This window comes from Canis aureus, chromosome 13 (genome assembly GCF_053574225.1).
Source record: "Canis aureus isolate CA01 chromosome 13, VMU_Caureus_v.1.0, whole genome shotgun sequence".
Lineage (NCBI taxonomy): Eukaryota > Metazoa > Chordata > Mammalia > Carnivora > Canidae > Canis > Canis aureus.
This window is the reverse complement of record NC_135623.1, coordinates 29,220,254-29,237,719: the sequence shown is the minus strand read 5'-3', so window position 1 is coordinate 29,237,719 and position 17,466 is coordinate 29,220,254. Positions and strand designations below refer to the sequence as shown.

Genomic DNA, 17,466 nt, shown 5'->3' with positions numbered 1-17,466 from the left:
ATTGAAGGGTTGAACTATGAAGATTCCTCCTGAATCTCTCCTAGAAAAAGATGTGATAATCTCATCTGTACCTATGCAAACGTAAATGTGTCCTGTACAAACTAGGGAGGTTAAACTGCTTAGATTCTGGTCACCTGACCGGCCTTGGAGCTTGCTAAAGTTTTAATGTCTGTATGAGATAACTTTAAGATTATTGTTTGAAAGAAATTCTCTCTTCCTACTCGCCATAATTCAATTCCGGGCATGAGATGTTTGGAAATTCTATCAATCCATAACGTTATTTTCATTATGTCATTGATCCTATCTTACCTGAATCCATTCTTTTTTATTTCATGCCCGTAAATTCGAATTTCCTCTTGGTCTGAAAAGAAGAGGCTGATTGATCGATAACAGGAATACACCGAACCACGGCACTTAGGGCTATTATGAACCTTGAAGGGGGAAAATGAGAAGAAAGCATAGGAACCAACAACACATATGTAGGCCTTCATTTGAGTCGCCAAGTCACAACGACTGTCTACTGTTCCACAGCAATGTTAGACCTATGACATTTTACAAAATTACAACCATATTTAGGATTTTCAAGAGAAAAAAAAGGATTTACCGCAGAAATTAGATGACAAAATTCACTTTATAAAATACAAGATAATTCAGCATATTTTTAAAATGAGCTGATCTTTACATTTTGAGTGTCAATATATTTTTCAAGATTTTATTTAAATGCAAGTTAGTCCATATATAGTGTATTACTAGTTTCAGGGGTAAAATTTAGTGATTCGTCGGTTGCACATAACACCCAGTGCTCATCACAACAAGTGCTTTCCTAATGCCCATCACCCAGTTACTCCATCCCTCCTCCCACATCCCTCCAGCAACCCTATTTGTTCCCTATTGTTAAGAGTCTCTTATGGTTTACCTCCCTCTCTGTTTTCATTTTATTTTGCTTCCTATTCCCCTATGTTCAACTGTTTTGTTTCTTAAATTCCACACATGAGTGAGACCATATGGTATTTGTGTTTCTCTGATTGACTTCTTATTCTAAAGATACAAGGTATGTACCAGGAAAAAAATTAGTTCTGACAGGAAGACAGTAGAGCACCACAAAGAGCATATTTGTAGTTTTCATGTCCGTGTCATGTTAGAGACTCATGAAATGGAGCTCTTCACAATGCAATAGTTAAAGGTTGCGAAAGTAACTAATAACCTCTCTAAAAATAAAATTGCTCTGAAAATAAAAATAACATTTTAGGGAAGACAAAGATTACTTCTCAGAACTTGATGGGAAAATTAGTTGACTGGAAAGAAAGAGAGAGAGAGGAAGAAAGAAAGAAAGAAAGGAAGAAAGAAAGAAGAAAGAAAGAAAGAAAGAAAGAAAGAAAGAAAGAAAGAAAGAAAAAGAAAGAAAAGACAGGAAGAAAGAAAGAAAGGAAGAAAGACAGGAAGAAAGAAAAGAAAAGAAAAGAATAAAGAAAACAAGAAGAGAAGGAAGGAGAAGAATGTTAGATTTTCTTACTCTATTCCAAAGTTAATTTCAAAGATTCAAAAAGCAAACTATAAATATCTGATCATATTGAGAAGAAATGTATCGAGTTAGAGAGTTTGAAGAAAAAGAAGCATTAGTGTTTGGAGTATAGAAAATGCAGCAAATAAAAAATGGAATAATTGCTAATTCTATACAAATGCACAAAGAAGAAAAATAAAATCATAACAAACTATTGGGCTTATCTCTAAACAATATTTATATGAATTCATATATTTACAATATTTAAATGACAATAATCTAAAAACCAGATATCATTTAACCTAAAATGTGATATGACTGCAAAGAGGAGGGAAGGAAAATATGTGTGTGTCTGTGTGTATGTATGTGTGTGTAAGTTAGGGGCTGGAGGGTGGTACAACAAAGATGATTCCATCCGTAGTAGGAAATGACTGAGTAAGGCCTAACTTTGAAAGATTAAAAAAATAATAGCATATTTTGGCATGTACGATAAAAGCCAGAAGAAACAGCTTAAAGAGCTGAAGTAAAAAAATTAAATTAAAAAAAAAAAAAAGAAAAGAGCTGAAGAAATGCCTATGAGGAGCCAGATTTTAGCTAGGGTTGAGAGTCAAGATAGGCAGGGGCTACATTTTCACTTCACATGCCTTAGAAGAATTTTTTTAACTATGTATATGTATTATTTTTATGAAAGTAAAATTAAATTTAAAAAGAATTAAATTTAGAAAGAAAAAGAAAAGGATCAGGAATATAAAAAGGATAGATGCATAAAGACGTTTGTCAAAATGTCTACTATGATACTGAAAAAAAAATTTTTTAATTTTCTTTATTTATAACTAGAGACACACAGAGAGAGAGAGAGAGGCAGAGACACAGGCAGAGGGAGAAGCAGACTCCGTGAGGGGAGCCCGATGCAGGACTTGATCCCAGGACCCCAGAATCAAGCCCTGAGCTGAAGGCAGACGCTCAACCACTGAGCCACCCAGGTGTCCCTGAAAATATTTTTTAAAATCGAAATTTCTAGAACAGAACATAAGTAAATAACTTGAGTATTCTGTAAGTTGGAACAAATACAGCTAACAAAATTTTAGTTTTTCAAGAATACTTGACATGGAGGTAAGTTCTTGACGTAACTACCAGGTGAAAATCACCACAGAAAATTATACACGGTATGATTCCAAGATTATAAATGTGTTTAAAATTCAGAGGCAAAAAGAGTAGAAGAACTCAGCAGCGGTTAACTCTTTCAATTTTTTATTTAAATTCTAGTTAGTTAACATATAGTGTAACATTGGTTTCAGGAGTAGAATTTAGTGATTCATCACTTACATATAACGCCCAGTGCCCATCATCTAGATTGCCTGCTTAATACCCATCACCCAGCTAGCCCATCCCTGACACCCCATCCATCAACTCTCAGTTTGTTCTCTACCCTTAAGAGTTTCTCATGGTTTGCTTCCCTCTCTTTTTTTTCCCTCTTCCCATATGTTCATCTGTTTGCTTCTTAAATTCCACAAATGAGTGAAACCATGTGGTATTTGTCTTTCTCTGGTTGACTTAATTTGCTTAACATGATACACTCTAGCTCCATCCATGTTGTTGCAAATGGCAAGATTTCATTATTTTTGATGGCTCACTAATATTCTGGAAAACAGTACAGAGTTTCCTCAAAAAGTTAAAAATGAAGTTAAAAAATACCACCCAGCAATTGCACTACTAGGTATTTACCCAAAGGATAAAAAAAATACAGATTCAAAGGGGCACATCTCCCCACAATTATTAACAATAGCCAAACTATGGAAATAGCCCAAATTCCATTGACTGAAGAATGGATAAAGAAGATGTGGTGTATATAGAAGTCTATACAGCAGCAATTCTAACATTATTTTTTTAGACTTCTCTGAAGTTTTCAAATTTTCTATAAGAAAAGTGAACTACTTCAGGGCACCTGGGTGGCTCAGTCCATTAAGGGTCTGCCTTCAGCTCAGGTCATGATCCTGGGGTCCTGGGATTGAGCCCCAAGTTGGGCTCCCTGCTCAGCAGGGAGCCTGCCTCTCCATCTCTCACTGCCCATCTCTCACTCATGTTCTCTCTCTCTATCTATCTCTCAAATAAATTTTTAAAATCTCCTAGAAAGAAAAGAGAAAAGAAAAGAAAAGAAAAGAAAAGAAAAGAAAAGAAAAGAAAAGAAAGAAAAGAAAAAAGAAAAGAAAAGAAAAAAGAAAAGAAAAGAAAAAAAAGAAAAGAGAGAGAAAGAAAGAAAGAAAGAAAGAAAGAAAGAAAGAAAGAAAGAAAGAAAAGGGACTACTTCTATAATCATAGAAAAGAAAAGAGAAAGAAAAGAAAAGGGACTACTTCTATAATCTCCTAGAAAGAAGAAAAGAAAAGAAAAGAAAAGAAAAGAAAAGAAAAGAAAAGAAAAGAAAAGGAAAAGAAAAGAAAAGAAAAGAAAAGAAAAGAAAAGAAAAGAAAAGAAAGAGAAAGAAAGAAAAGAGACTACTTCTATAATCAGGGGAAAGATGACATTTAAAGCAGATGGATTGTTGGCAAATTGAACACCAATAAAAAATAAATTTATATAAAAAAAAATAAAGAAAAAAAATAAAGCAGTTGGATTTGTTGCCTAGAAAGAAGATTCCAGCAGCCAAAACAGAGCCAAGTAGAAACAAAATTAACTCTGGGAGCACAGTTCAGCATTGTGTGCTATTATCAAGGGATAGATTATCTAGTTGACACTTTATTCTTCAAAAGGGTGAGACCCTGGACACGAACATTTCAATGAGGGAGTCAGAAGGTGTTAGAAGGTGTTACAGTGATAAACCCAGCGAGACAGACAATAAGTGATTGGAAACAAGAGCCCGGTAAATACTGAAGCTGCGTGCCACTAACTTCTAGAGAGACACAGAACTTTTTATCCTTATGCCCCATAAGTTAACTTTCAATAGGCCTCATTTCCTTTCTGGGTCACAAGTCTTTTGTTGCTCTTAAAAGCTTCAAGGCCTACTTTTTAATATTTGCACCACCTAGGAGAGGAGAATTTAGGCAACTCCAATGTAAGGTAGAAAGGGGAAAAGGAAACAGAGGTTCAAGCAAATGACACCTATGGAGGGTTTTAGCTTCTGAACAGGACAGCACAGCAGTTTCCTGACTAGGCTTTGAGATAGCTGAGAAAAGTCAGGGGAAGGTAGTGAGACAGGGAAAGAGGTCCCTGACTTTTTTACTGCAACTAGAGTCACTAGTCACTGCAGCTTGCATTTTGAGCTGTCTCTTAAGAATTCTTCCAAATAGAGAATTCAACTAAGCACTAACTCTCTGAGCTCAAGTATATAGTATGGACCGACCTAGTAACTAGCTGCCTGTCTCTGTGTCCTCTGGCCCGTGCTTCTGTGCTCTGTCTCCTGATTTACACTAAAGGGGGCCTCCAAAAAAATTAACCCAGGGGTACATCACAGTGGTAGTGTCAGGAAGGAAATATGTAGGAGTAATTTGGTTAGTGCCCGAACCTACTCCCTCTTAAAATGTTTGATTAAATCTAAAGAATGGGGATACCACCTGGAGTTGATATAGACATCCTGCATTGCCTCTAACTCTCTCCCACATGGATTCAAACCCTTCCTCTCTCAGTCCAAGGCTCCATCCCATTGGAATATACTCAGTTTAGTTACAAATTGTGTATATCCCATTAAGAACCAATCCTTCTCCTTCCCCAGTCAGAGTCCTGAGTATTCGTGATATGATTATAGTGTATTTTCCATCATTTGTCCAGTCCTTTAAAAATAGAGACTTTGGGGCAGCCTGGGTGGCTCAGTGGTTTAGCGCCTGCCTTCGGCCCAGGGCCTGATCCTGGAGTCCTGGGATTGAGTCCCACATCGGGCTCCCTGCATGGAGCCTGCTTCTCCCTCTGCCTGTGTCTCTGCCTCTCTCTCTCTCTCTCTCTCTCCCTGTGTCTCAGGAATAAATAAATAAAATCTTAAAAAAATAAAAATAGAGACTTTGTCAGGAAAAAAATCTTTATGTTAATTATACCCTGGGATCACCTACCCATACGGTGTATCGAGGCTCCAAATTACCACAGTCCTTTGCAAAAATGTAAGAACAGTTTCCTGGGAAATAATAGTAAATGCCATCAAAAGTTTCAAAGTGGTACTGTCCCCAGGTTTTGCAAATCCCATCTCTGCCATTGCCCATGTTTGGCACTGAAAAAAAAAATAGGATCATATTTAGTAGAATAAAAGAAATTATACCCTGTTTCTGGCAAGGTTCAGTTATGGTAAGTGATTCTAATTTTCATTAAAGTAAATACTTTCTACTTTAGTGGTCAATATCACAGAAAGAAATAACCAACACAAAATTATGAGTTGCCCTCAAAACTATTAAGCTCTCCTAAAGGAAAATATGGTAATATGGTCTCCAGGTTGTTTCGAAGAAAGGTTTTATATTTGAAACTTCCTTAGTTTTTGCTTCCAAAGAAAGACTGAAAGAAGAGAAGAGTAGGGAAAATGACATAGTAAAAGAAGGTAATAGTGACAAAACAAACACAATGGCTCAGAAAAGAAAGAAATGTCACTACTGAGTGTCCTAAAAATTTGCATAGGAAGCATTAGAGTGCTCCAGACTTTGTACTTCTTTCAAAAATATCTTAATAGTGTCCACGGAGAAAAATAACCACTGACAACAGAAAGAGCATGTTTATATGATGTCTGAGACCTCGGGACGGGGAGCATTAGTCATCCAAAGTATGCTGGAATTTAGGAATTCATAGCCTTAAACTGGCCAAATTTCAAGCAATATTCATCTTAAATTATATGACTTCATCTCCTATTGTCTCCATGACTACATCCCTTCTCTTATGGAGAACCCTCTATTCCATTTTGATTTTCTAGACCCTTCCCTTTAGAGTAATATGCAAATCAATATGCAAACCTCTACTGAGCACTCAATGTAAAGCATTTTAATACATGCTATAGGAAACATGGAGATAAGACACAATCATTGTGTCTTTTCTTTGCAATTTTACCTAAATTTATTAGCCTTGACCAACTTTGACCTTTTCAGGATAAAACACAGAGTTCATTATCCAGTCTTCTCTGACAGGATGCCTTTACCTCCCTCGCAGATTTTTCGAGAATCTTGTACTTTATAGCATGTGGTACAAGTATAATTAATGTGTACCCCTTGTACATTGGTCCCTTCCTCTAGACCATAACCTCCAGGAGGGCAGAAACACGTCTATATTATTCGCTATCGTATCCCCAGAGCCGGACTGGACATTTAGTAGAGACTCCATAAATATATTTATTCAACAAATTAGCATTTGTCATTATTGATGTGGGAGCCTATCCTAGACACACTGTGGATAAAAATATTTTTAGAGAACCCTCTGCCTTCGAAGAGCTCTCAAAACTGTTTCTATTTTATGGACATAATGGCCAAGTAATTCGAAATCAAAAAGAATGAGTGGCTCTAAATAACAAATCTAATTTATAAAGAAAAAAAAGAAGAAGAAGAAGAAGAAGAAGAAGAAGAAGAAGAAGAAGAAGAAGAAGAAGAAGAAGAAGAAGAAACGAAGAAGAACCTGGTTTAATGGACTAATATCCTCCATCCTTGAAGTGGAAAAAATACTTGAGAAAGTGGTAGAGATCAGTGAGAAAGTGGACATATGTATTTTCTTTTACACTGTTTCTAATTTATATGAGTGAATTATGTAGACTAGTTAACACCTAACACGATTGCCACAACTCGCAGCACATGAACACCGATAGAGCAAATTGCACCTTTAAGTGCTCCTTGACTTATAATTCTCTCAAGTGGCCCTGAAACTTACCAATCTGGCACCGTGTCCCAAGTGCCTGAAATATTTGACAGTCACATGTACCAGTCTTAGAACAGAAAGCCCCGTTAAGGCATTCATGAGGACAAGAACCTGAAGGACCAAAAAAAATGAGTTATCTTCTGGCGTGCATCAGTTCTTATAAACATAATATGTCAGGATTTAGCTTGGACTAGCTGTAACCATTATTAATTCAAACAGAACCCTGGGCTTTTTGCCTTGATGAGCTAAAGAATTAAGCCCGTCAAGTCTCTATCTAGTTCATTTCATTATGTGTGCTGTGAAACAAGAAAGACAGGCTTTCACATCTCAAACTACCCTGAGAGCAAAGGTTAGCTTCCATCAAGCAATCGAAAGGTCAAGTTCCCATGTAAGGAATCCTTGTCCCAGATGATGAGAACCAGAAATACACAAGCTGCAGAAGATTCCGTTGATGGAGTTTGGCCCCAGTTGCACGTCCAAAGGGCTCTATCTCCAGGAACGAGTATTGTATTAAAGAAGAGCAGCCATCATTAGCTCGAGGAATCAGGCAAAATATTAAAAAACTCAAAAGGGGGGACGCCTGGGTGGCTCAGTGCTTGAACATCTGTCTTTGGCTCAGGTGTGATCCCGGGGTCCCGGGATCGAGTCCCCATAGGGGTACCTGCATGGAGCCTGCTTCTTTCTCCCTCTGCCTGTGTCTCTGCCTCTCTCTCTCTCTCTCTCTCTCTCTCTCTCTATCATAAATAAATAAATAAATAAATAAATAAATAAATAAATAAATCTTTAAAAAAAAAAACCCTCAAAAGGAAACTCTCAAAAAAAAAAAAAAAAAGGAAACTCTCACTTTTGAGAAGGATAATTAACCATTTCATTCAAAGTGTGTGTACTAATTAATCCTCAGGCTCATTTACAAATAATACATTCTTTTTGACCCATACTTAATTTTAATGGGGTATAAACCAAAGTCATGACAGGCCATCACCAAAAGAAAAATTTCCCCAAAGGATTCTGTTGAAAAGAGGAAGCAAGAAACTATGAGATTCTGAGTGAGTCTGAAAAATGCAAATGAATCACAGTGAAAATTTTTCCTGTAATAAGGAGAGAGGACAAGGAGCAATTGGCAAATTTCAAGCAGGAAGAATTTAAGGAACACATCAAGAGAACACATCTCTGAGTCACCATAAAGTAGTACCTTTCTGGACTATGTTAAGGTCATGGAAGGCAGTTAACTAACTGCAATGATTTATCCACAATTCTGCCCAAGTCAAGAATTAGGAAATCCCATTGTCCTTTTTCCTTTAAGGTCCATTGATCTAAAATGTCTCTTTACATTTAAAGACCTACAACTCTCTAAGTACCTCTTAACTGAAGAAGACTGAGCTGTTTCCATTTTGATCATCAACAAAGGTAAGAAATTATGTTTTTCACAAATTTAAATGTAGTTTTTTCCCCTTTAAATTTTATCTTAGATCACAATCTTATGTTTTTAATATAAATAGCTAATAAATAAATACATTTCTAAACATCTAGACACATGGATCCCATTCAAAAATTTATTTACAGCCCAGTTTATTCTCCTGGAAACAAGCATCAAACCAAAACTAGCCAGGAATTGCTCTTCTCTTAAGTAAAATGAAAAACTTGAATTAAATTTCAAACTCTCATCAGCATTCTGCTTAATGAAAATGGGAGAGGGGTAAGCAAAAATAAGGAGGCCAAGGAATCAAGGAGCCAGTAAATGATTCAGAACAAAGTTGTCTGATACCCAGTGATATTTCTTCCTGTCCATGTAGTTATTACTGGTCAGGAAGCTATATTAGAAATAATATTACTATTATTACTATTACTACTAATAGTAATACTATTACTATTATTACCATCCTGGCTCAGTTTTCTCTATGCATTAAGTGGGAATAGTTAATTCAATATATCTCTGAAAGGGGACTTCTAAGAAAGCAAATCCAAAAATGAAGGTGTGACACCCACCTTTTATTTTGCTTTCACCCCAGTTAATAGCTTCATGGAAGAAATATCTTGGAGACGTTGCTTCCAACTTTGAAAGACAGAAATAAAAATTCATGACGGTTAAATTATTCAAATTCAAGGCAAACAGGAAGTCTGGGAAATAGTTACAGATGCAGAAATTATAAAGTGCTGACTCTGTGTCCTGGGCTTATGGAGGCAATCTCAGTGAAGCCCTCTGACCTGGTTTGGTCTTGCCTCTTACCTGGCTTTGACGAGTCTTTAATTTCCCTGAGCTCGGTTCTTCCCCTGCCCCTCTGTCCTCCCTGAAAAAGAGCCTGGGTAAAGTCTAATCTTTGCACTGTCTGCTCTGCCTACAGAAGATGCTCTTCTCTGAATATTTCAAGTGCGGAAGGGTCTGGAGAAAATGCACGGGGCCAATGGACCAGCAGACAGGGATGTCCACATGGCCTGCCGAGCCATCTGTGAAGACACCATCTACAGAAGCTTCTGCTGCTGCAGTGTGCGTGTGTTGCCCTCAGTCTCCAAAGAACTGACACTTTAAAGTTCATAGAACATTCAAATATACCTTTTTATAGACGCCCCACCACTTTAGGGTAATGGTTAAGAGTATGAATTATGGAACCAGTCAGACCTGGATTAGAGTCCTGATTCGAACATCACATACTCTTAGGCAAGTTTCCTAACCTCTTAAAAAGAGAAAAAAAAAAAAAAGCTTCCTAACCTCTTAGAGCCTTCTTTTACTTGTGTGTAAAATGGAATGATGGTACCTACTTAATGGTGCGGTTATGACAATAAATTAAAGTGGTGTATGTAAAATTTCTAGTGAAGTGACTCCCACATAGAGGATCAGCAATAAAGAGATTTATGTTAATCTAAGCAACCCAGATAAACCTTAAGATTTCTGGAGGTCAAGAGAGCTTACTAGCAAGTAATTGTGGATTACTAAATCTAATCAATTAAATATTTTTATTCAAACTCGGTGACAATTCAGTGTATGGTGTGAAGCAATGACCTTTCCAAAAAGCATTCTTATGTTCACACACTCCCAAGATCTGCCACATAATTGTCAAATTGAATACCGACATTCTTAGAAAAATTGAAAAATTGAAAAGGGCAAGGAGAAAGGGGGGACAAGGAATGTGATTTCGGGTCAAAGTCCTACCTCAACAGATCCTGGTCTCCTTCCTACACACTGAGTTTTCTTTTGCCATTTTCCAGCGAAGTATTTATTCTTTTAAGAGCCACATCTGCCCCAGGTAAGGGAAGAGACTCCCACACTCTCCTTCACACTTCAACACTCCTTCCTGAACTCCTTGCTCAGCACTACGGCTCCAACTTCACTGTTTCCAGTTCTCGTTCCTCCCAGGTTCTATCCTCACTGCTCAGTCTCCCCTTTTTGCCTTTGCACCTGTCTTCAAATTAAGTTAAAATCACAACAAGCTATGACTTTGATTACCCCAAGACAACAAATCTTATCATCTCTGTAGCCATAGCGTTTCCAACTGTCTACCTCTAGCGCAGCTACTAATATTCCTAAGCACTGGAGTGACTTCAGCTCCAGTGACTTCTCTCTGATGCTCACTAAAAATATATTGTGGCTTCACTCTGCCTCATATGGGCTTAGTAACCTTGAACAAATGATGTAATCTGCTCAGCCCCAGTTTCCCAATCTATCAAGTAGAATAAGAGTAGAATTGTATTCAATGAAATGGGGTAAGTAAAGCACCAAGAGTAGTGCTGGGCACATAACAAGGGTTGCAAACATGTTACCTATTTTTATTATTAGGCAAAAACCGAATATGTCAGACAAGAATAGACCAACTCTAGAATATATCATTGTTTTGCTCCATATCCTCTTACCCGATTCAGGCTACACCTCCATGGAAATTCAGGTGCTTAGCACACCAGCCTCCTGGTCACAGAGCATCCTAGTTACCTCAGCATCCTATTTACCACAAGGTCCACGCATCATACTACATTTGACCAATGCTAAGACAAGGCACATACATAGCTTTTACTTTTCTAACCAACCTGAATGCAGAATGGCATATACATATAATGGCATTATATGTATAATTGGGAGCACTTTTATTTTTAATTCATATAAATAATGGCAAATAATTGATGGGGTCTTAGATTCAATGAACAAGTAACACAGAAATGACCTCTTTACAGGTCTTCCTTCACTAGGCTTTGAGTATCTAGACAATAAGCACTGCTACTCATGTTATGTCTCTAGTGCAGTTCTTATATGTCATCAAAAAACACCAGCTGAACTGAAAATAGGCATTATTCAAATGGGAATGATCTGCCTGCCAAGTCTGTTTAGAACCATGACTATAAAAGATTCTGTTGAATCTCCCTCCACATCCTCTCAGCCCACCTGCATCTGGGTTTCTGTGCCCATGGAGACACTTCAACTCCAAGCCCTGGCTTCCTTGTCTCTGTCTCAGAGCAGAATCCAAGCAGGAGAGACCACAGAAAATGCCTTCCCAGGGCTATAAGGCTCCCCGGAGGCCACCCTCAATCAATGAGAGATGGGAATCAGTAGATAAATACCCCAGCTTCCCCCATCCCGTGGAGAAACAATGCTGCGACTCATTCTATGCAGCTCCTCAGGGGCCCCCCACCAACACTCAGCCCCAGAAGCCCTTCCTTAACATACTCTTAGATTTGCTTCCTTTCTGGACTCACTTCTCTCTCTCATTTGCCCACTTCCCAAATAAATTGGCTGCACCTAAGTCTCTGTCTCCGTACTCGCTTTCAGGAGAAAAATTTTGCAATGTAACACAAATGCAAAAGAATTCCAGGCACTGGGTGCACACATCCACATCACTGATAAAAGATGACAGCCCATTCTTTCTCCTTGCTGATAACATCTCCACAGGAGGGTGGGAAGCACAGAGAGGCAGTCTTTAGATGAGAAATCACTGCAGCCTACAAATATACCATTGACAGAAGTCCGTGTCTATCCTTTCTTTGCTCATTGTTCATCTTTGCCAACATAGTTCTGAATCCTAACTTGCACAGATATCTATACATCAGGGCTCCCTCCGTCTTCCTAGAGCAGGAGTTGTGAATCAGTGGACAAGAATGCCCTCAGGACAGATGAAATTTCAATCCTAAGCAGTGCGACTGTGATTATGATCTCACTGCCCTTCTTCAGCATTTCTTCTTTTAAAACCTGTTCAGATGTTAAATAATTGTGATGCACGTTCACTAGCTGCAGGAAATAGAGCAGGTGCAGACGGCCTGCTCTCCATTCTCTCTAAAAGAGAAGTCACGAGAAGGTAAGCATGTCCCTCACTTAGCTAAACAAAGGTAACTCCTTTGGGGTAAATTATACAAATTCTAGGAATATCTAAATGGAAAACAGTATAACCTCATCCACGGATCTTTATGTGATCACTTAGGGGTGTATTTCACAGATTTTTGACACTAGTGGATTAACCAAAATGCATTTTTTTCCAAAATTGGATTTTCTCCTGAGTCATGCTGATGTCTATTTGTGGTTAATATGGTCAACTGACAAATATTTAGTTAAATTTCTCAGAGAAAAATCATTTTAACCACTTCACATGATACATAAATACTTAAGTACACAAAACACCATTTTTAAGGGAAAAAAGTGTTTCCTTTCTAGACAATCTTTTGCCCATTTCAGTACCAAAAAAAAAAAAAAAAGATTTCTATTTTGAATAAGAATAAATTAGTTCCGTCCTTTAAATTATCAGATCCATTTTCAGTTCTCTTTAATTAACACCAAAAATATACAAATTCAGGCATTTACCAGAAAATACTAGCAGAATTTATTGCAATTCAGGATTTGACAAAGGTCTCCTTGAATACATAAGCCATTTGCTATATAAATACACAAATCACGTTACTTTCCCATAAATGCCTTTAAGTTAGGATTCTCTACTTCCCCAACTATCTTTTACAGAGAAATATTTTTTAAATTCATTTCCTTGAACATTCCAATCGTAGTTTGAAAATATTGCAATTATATCATCCAACATCCTTTATATAAGGGGACCTAGGCAGGAGGGCCTTCTCAGATTCAGGGCTACACGCCCCTCCAAAAATGAAGGTTACCTTTCCAGAAGTGTCTGTCACTGAGATTTGTCAGACACTATAAAAGCTGTCAGAACACCTCTGATGCCCTTTTGATGCCATGATACTCAGATCATGTATACCTTTCTCTGCCCCCTTTGACTTGTATTTGTCCAACTGTCATTGCTCTGATATCATGCTGAATTTTTAAACCAATTAAAAAATTTCTGGCAAGTAGATGAGATTAAACCTCCCACACATGCTGTGAGCCGATCGCTAGGTATCTGAGGTGAAGAGCAAAAAAGCACTTGACCGAACAAGTAAATGTGAACTAAGCATGAATTTGAGGATTGCAGAAAGGCAGTAGAAAAGTTACTTTGCCTCTATCTCCTTCCTGTCTTGTTTTTAGCATTTTATTCCCCTTCACAAAGGTCTCATTGTTGAAGTGACAGCAGAGTCCCCAAGCAGAATGGATTATTTCTCTGCCTCTCTCCATCTGAGGCACAACCTACCTGGGCTGCTAAAAGAGCTCTTTTCTGTCGATTTTCATTAAGCCCGTTTCTGGAAGAAAACAAAAAGAACTTGTATAGTCAAAGGCCCCTAAGCAACCTGAACAAGCCTTTCCCAGGAGAGAGCTGATGTTTTCCTCCTGATTTCCATCACTTTATCAAAGAGGTCTTTCTTGGTTTAACATTAAAAAGTCCCCCTCCCCTCTTGGAGGGGTTAGATTTAGGTGGTGGTGCTGTCTCATTTTACAAAATCCAAGAGTGTCCCCAGATCTCTCCAATCTCTGATGTAAACTGAATTTTAGGAAGGAACTTCAAAATAGAGAAATAAACAAAATCGTGTAATATTGTAGTACTGACACACACAATATTTTTCTCCACACGACTTCATAAAACTGGTGAGGTAAGTATTCACTTTCTCCAAACATAATAGTTCTCTCTTTCCACATCATAAAGCATAGATTAACGTTAATGGGAATAAGACATCAAACTGATTTATCAAAATCAAATGATGAATACAATTCTGCTTTTCATTAACCAGATCGGGTTAGTCCAAAAAATGATTTTCCTGCTGGAACAATTTTGTTGTTTTTATCATTAGAAATTGTTTTACTCTATGTTAAGATACAGCACATATATAATCAACAATGTATATTAATAATAACAATATAAAAGGAGAAATTACCCCACATAACCTCTTTATAAACCTTTGAAGTAAAAAAAATAACAAAAAGTAACAATAAATAAATAAATAAATAAATAAACCTTTGAAGGAACATCTCCTTAGTATCTACAGTCAGTGGACACCACCAAGAACCCATCTTATAATTAAAATGAAAAGAAAGACTTTTTCTTCACAAATAGGAAAATAAATGGCTGATAATTTTTAATTCATGGAACTGTTTTTTAAAGAAGTACATCTCATGCCCTTATATTGTAAAATATTTAATGGTTTTTTTCAAAAGCAGATACATTTATCTGCTGAGCTATGCTCATTCCCATTAACTATGTTTTAGAGGACAGAAAGAGCAAAAAATACTCACTTTGATACTTTTGTCGAGATGGATGACGCACAAATATATCCTGCCAGAGATAAATATATAAAGATAAGAATGGGGAAAAAATTATACAATTTTCTTGGTCCCATGTTCTGGTTATTATAATGGATCATTTTAACTTAAATTCTAAATCTTAGACTGAATTCTATGAGTTAATTTGCATTTTCTAGTGGATTTCAAGCAGCAAATTCCCTGTGAGACATGAGGGGGAATTTTAATCTGGATAGAAGGAACAGTGTACCTAGATTCATGGAGACATAATACAGAGGAACGAGCGCTAGAATTGGAGTCAGAGATCCAAGTTTTAGTCTTGGTCCTACCACTTAGTAAATGCCAAGCTTAGGCAAGCTAGCAAAAACATTAAAAAATGATGGTATTGGGCAAGTGCATCTTTAAATACCCTCCAGCTCTCAATGCTCTATGTCATTTTCTCCTTGGAACTTCAGTTACTCCAAGGATTGGAAGACAGGGTCCATGATCTTTCTAGTCTTACATTTCAGTAGATCCTCTCACTTCCCCTACAAATCCCAAAATATACAGCTCTTTTCAGGGATTAAAAACTAACAAGTGAAGGTAAATAAATGCTCTCCTCCTGAAAATATTTTATAAACATTAATTTATAAATAAAATCACCATAAAAATAATAAAAAATCAATTATTAGCCCTAAATGATAAAGTCCTTCTTAAAAACAACTTTTTGCCATTCTTCGGGTTGATGGTATGACGAAAGGTTAAGGACTTGATTTCTCTCTAATTATAAAATTTCAAATGTTTAAGTTATACAGACAGTTTTTTAAATCATCTTTTAGAAAAGAAAAAAATAAAATCAGAGTTTCTTCCAGTATACTTGCTTATCATGAGAAAAGCCTAATTTTAACATTTGAAGGAAAGAGTCAAAAGATGAAAAGTCCCAAATTATCTATATTACTAAGAATTTTCAGAAAGACGGTCTGGGTGTCATTTAGTATATATCCATTCCAATGACTTCAAAGTAATTTCCAGTACAAGGGAAAACTGTTCATTGTACTTGCAAGAGAAATTAAGACACAATAAAATCAGGTAAAATTTCACGTAAGTTCTTACCTTGTAAAGAAAACAGTATATGAAGCAAGAGTATACTCCAAGGTATCATTAAATTGAGTTTCCTCACAATGTTCATTTCAGTGGAGCTTTTCTCCCTGAAATGCAACCAAATTGTTGGCCTTTACTATGATGGCATCGTAGAAGTATCCGTATTTGTAGAGTGCTCCAATTCTTGTAAATATAACTTTGTAATAAAGTAATTCAAAAAGAAATTCCTGTCTTTCTAACTACATACAGCATCTGAAGCTTTAGAGCTTGCAGGCAACCCCAAACCCTTTAGCGGAGTCTCTCATTAGTGATGCATGGCAGCTGCTTACCTAAGCCCGTATTGGTTACACCTTACCCCACTCCTGCACATCACACGCCTTTTTATCCTATATTAGCCCTTTACAACTTCTAGAGACAGCAGCAGCAAAAACAAAAAAACAAAAAGCCTATTGTTATCTCCTGATGTCACAGAAGATAACCATTATTCCTAATTGTTGATCTATTATCTGTGTTTTATTCATAAAATAATTACCTGACCTTTGGGGAAAAAAAAGGTGAAATAAAATCCTATCAGTTTTCTAATGCCTAGATGTTCTCATAACTTTTTTAGAAATTAAAAGTAAATGAAAATTATGTGCATATATTTTCCACTCAAATCCCATTACAGTGTAACCTCAGCTGGCATCTCACATGCCCACACATCTTTCTGTTAAACATTCTGCAACAGAAGTGGAAAATAAGCCAAAAAAAAAGATGATATTCTAATATCCGACTTTACAAAGAAATTAAAGTCATGCGTGTAGCCCTAAGACCGTCCCTTCACAGCCCATTCTTCCATCCTCCATGATGGGTACCTCATTAGACAACAAAGGAGGACTTACTCCAGCGCTAAGAGCATTCTGCTCTGGAAGCGATTAACTGACTACTCAGATGGGAATCACAGAACAGCTCAAGTACTTCACAGTGAACCTTACAGAGATGACTTGAGCTCCATAAATGAGTGAAAGCCATGCTCATATAAGGGGTGCACACCCCCTATAGCAGATCCCATCCATTACTTGCACTATTGTCATGCTTGTTTACCAGATGGGGGCACAATAGTGAAGAATGTCCAACTACTCAGGAACTACCTTGGAGACAAAAGCACAGCAGTTAGTTCTTAGCATTTTGTTGGACTCAGACAGCTCTTCTGTGATGAATTCTCATTCTTCTGTAAAATATCCCTGATATCCTCATATATTACATGCCCAGTGTCTATTTTGTGAACAGTTCCTTACTTGTGTCCGAAATTCAATGATCTTTCACTCTTGTTCTAAATGATTTTAATCCCTTCCCATCACCTACATGATTGCTAATTCTATGAGCCAAGAGATGTTTGCTTATAAGTTTGTGTTTTTAGCATGAAAATACATTATAATTCATTAAAATAAGTAGCTATGCCCCTGTCTATGTATTTGCACATGTACACTCATTTTAAAATTT

General features: G+C 37.0%; 1 protein-coding gene and 1 long non-coding RNA gene across 5 annotated transcripts in view; one reads left to right on the top strand and one right to left on the bottom strand.

The window, feature by feature from the left end:
• Positions 1-10,208, top strand: part of LOC144282238 (uncharacterized) — a 41,345-nt gene extending 31,137 nt beyond the window's left edge. The window contains exons 4-5 of one of the 2 annotated variants that reach the window (XR_013350581.1): positions 8,649-8,717; positions 9,653-10,208. This is a non-coding gene — a long non-coding RNA (uncharacterized LOC144282238). The remainder of the gene's footprint in view (positions 1-8,648; positions 8,718-9,652) is intronic. The other variant, XR_013350582.1, reaches the window with a different exon arrangement.
• OTOGL (otogelin like) overlaps positions 1-16,092 on the bottom strand; it is a 131,065-nt gene extending 114,973 nt beyond the window's left edge. Inside the window, exons 1-7 of one of the 3 annotated variants that reach the window (XM_077845625.1) lie at positions 15,997-16,092; positions 14,899-14,938; positions 13,862-13,910; positions 9,297-9,363; positions 7,323-7,421; positions 5,540-5,694; positions 310-431 (exon numbers count right to left, since the gene is read on the bottom strand). In XM_077845625.1, the coding sequence (XP_077701751.1) occupies positions 310-431; positions 5,540-5,694; positions 7,323-7,421; positions 9,297-9,363; positions 13,862-13,910; positions 14,899-14,938; positions 15,997-16,072 (608 nt within the window). In that variant the 5' untranslated portion in view covers positions 16,073-16,092. Of the gene's footprint in view, positions 1-309; positions 432-5,539; positions 5,695-7,322; positions 7,422-9,296; positions 9,364-13,861; positions 13,911-14,620; positions 14,785-14,898; positions 14,939-15,996 lie in introns of those variants that run through there. The other 2 variants (XM_077845624.1, XM_077845623.1) reach the window with 2 other exon arrangements.
• Between the last annotated feature and the right edge of the window lie 1,374 nt (positions 16,093-17,466).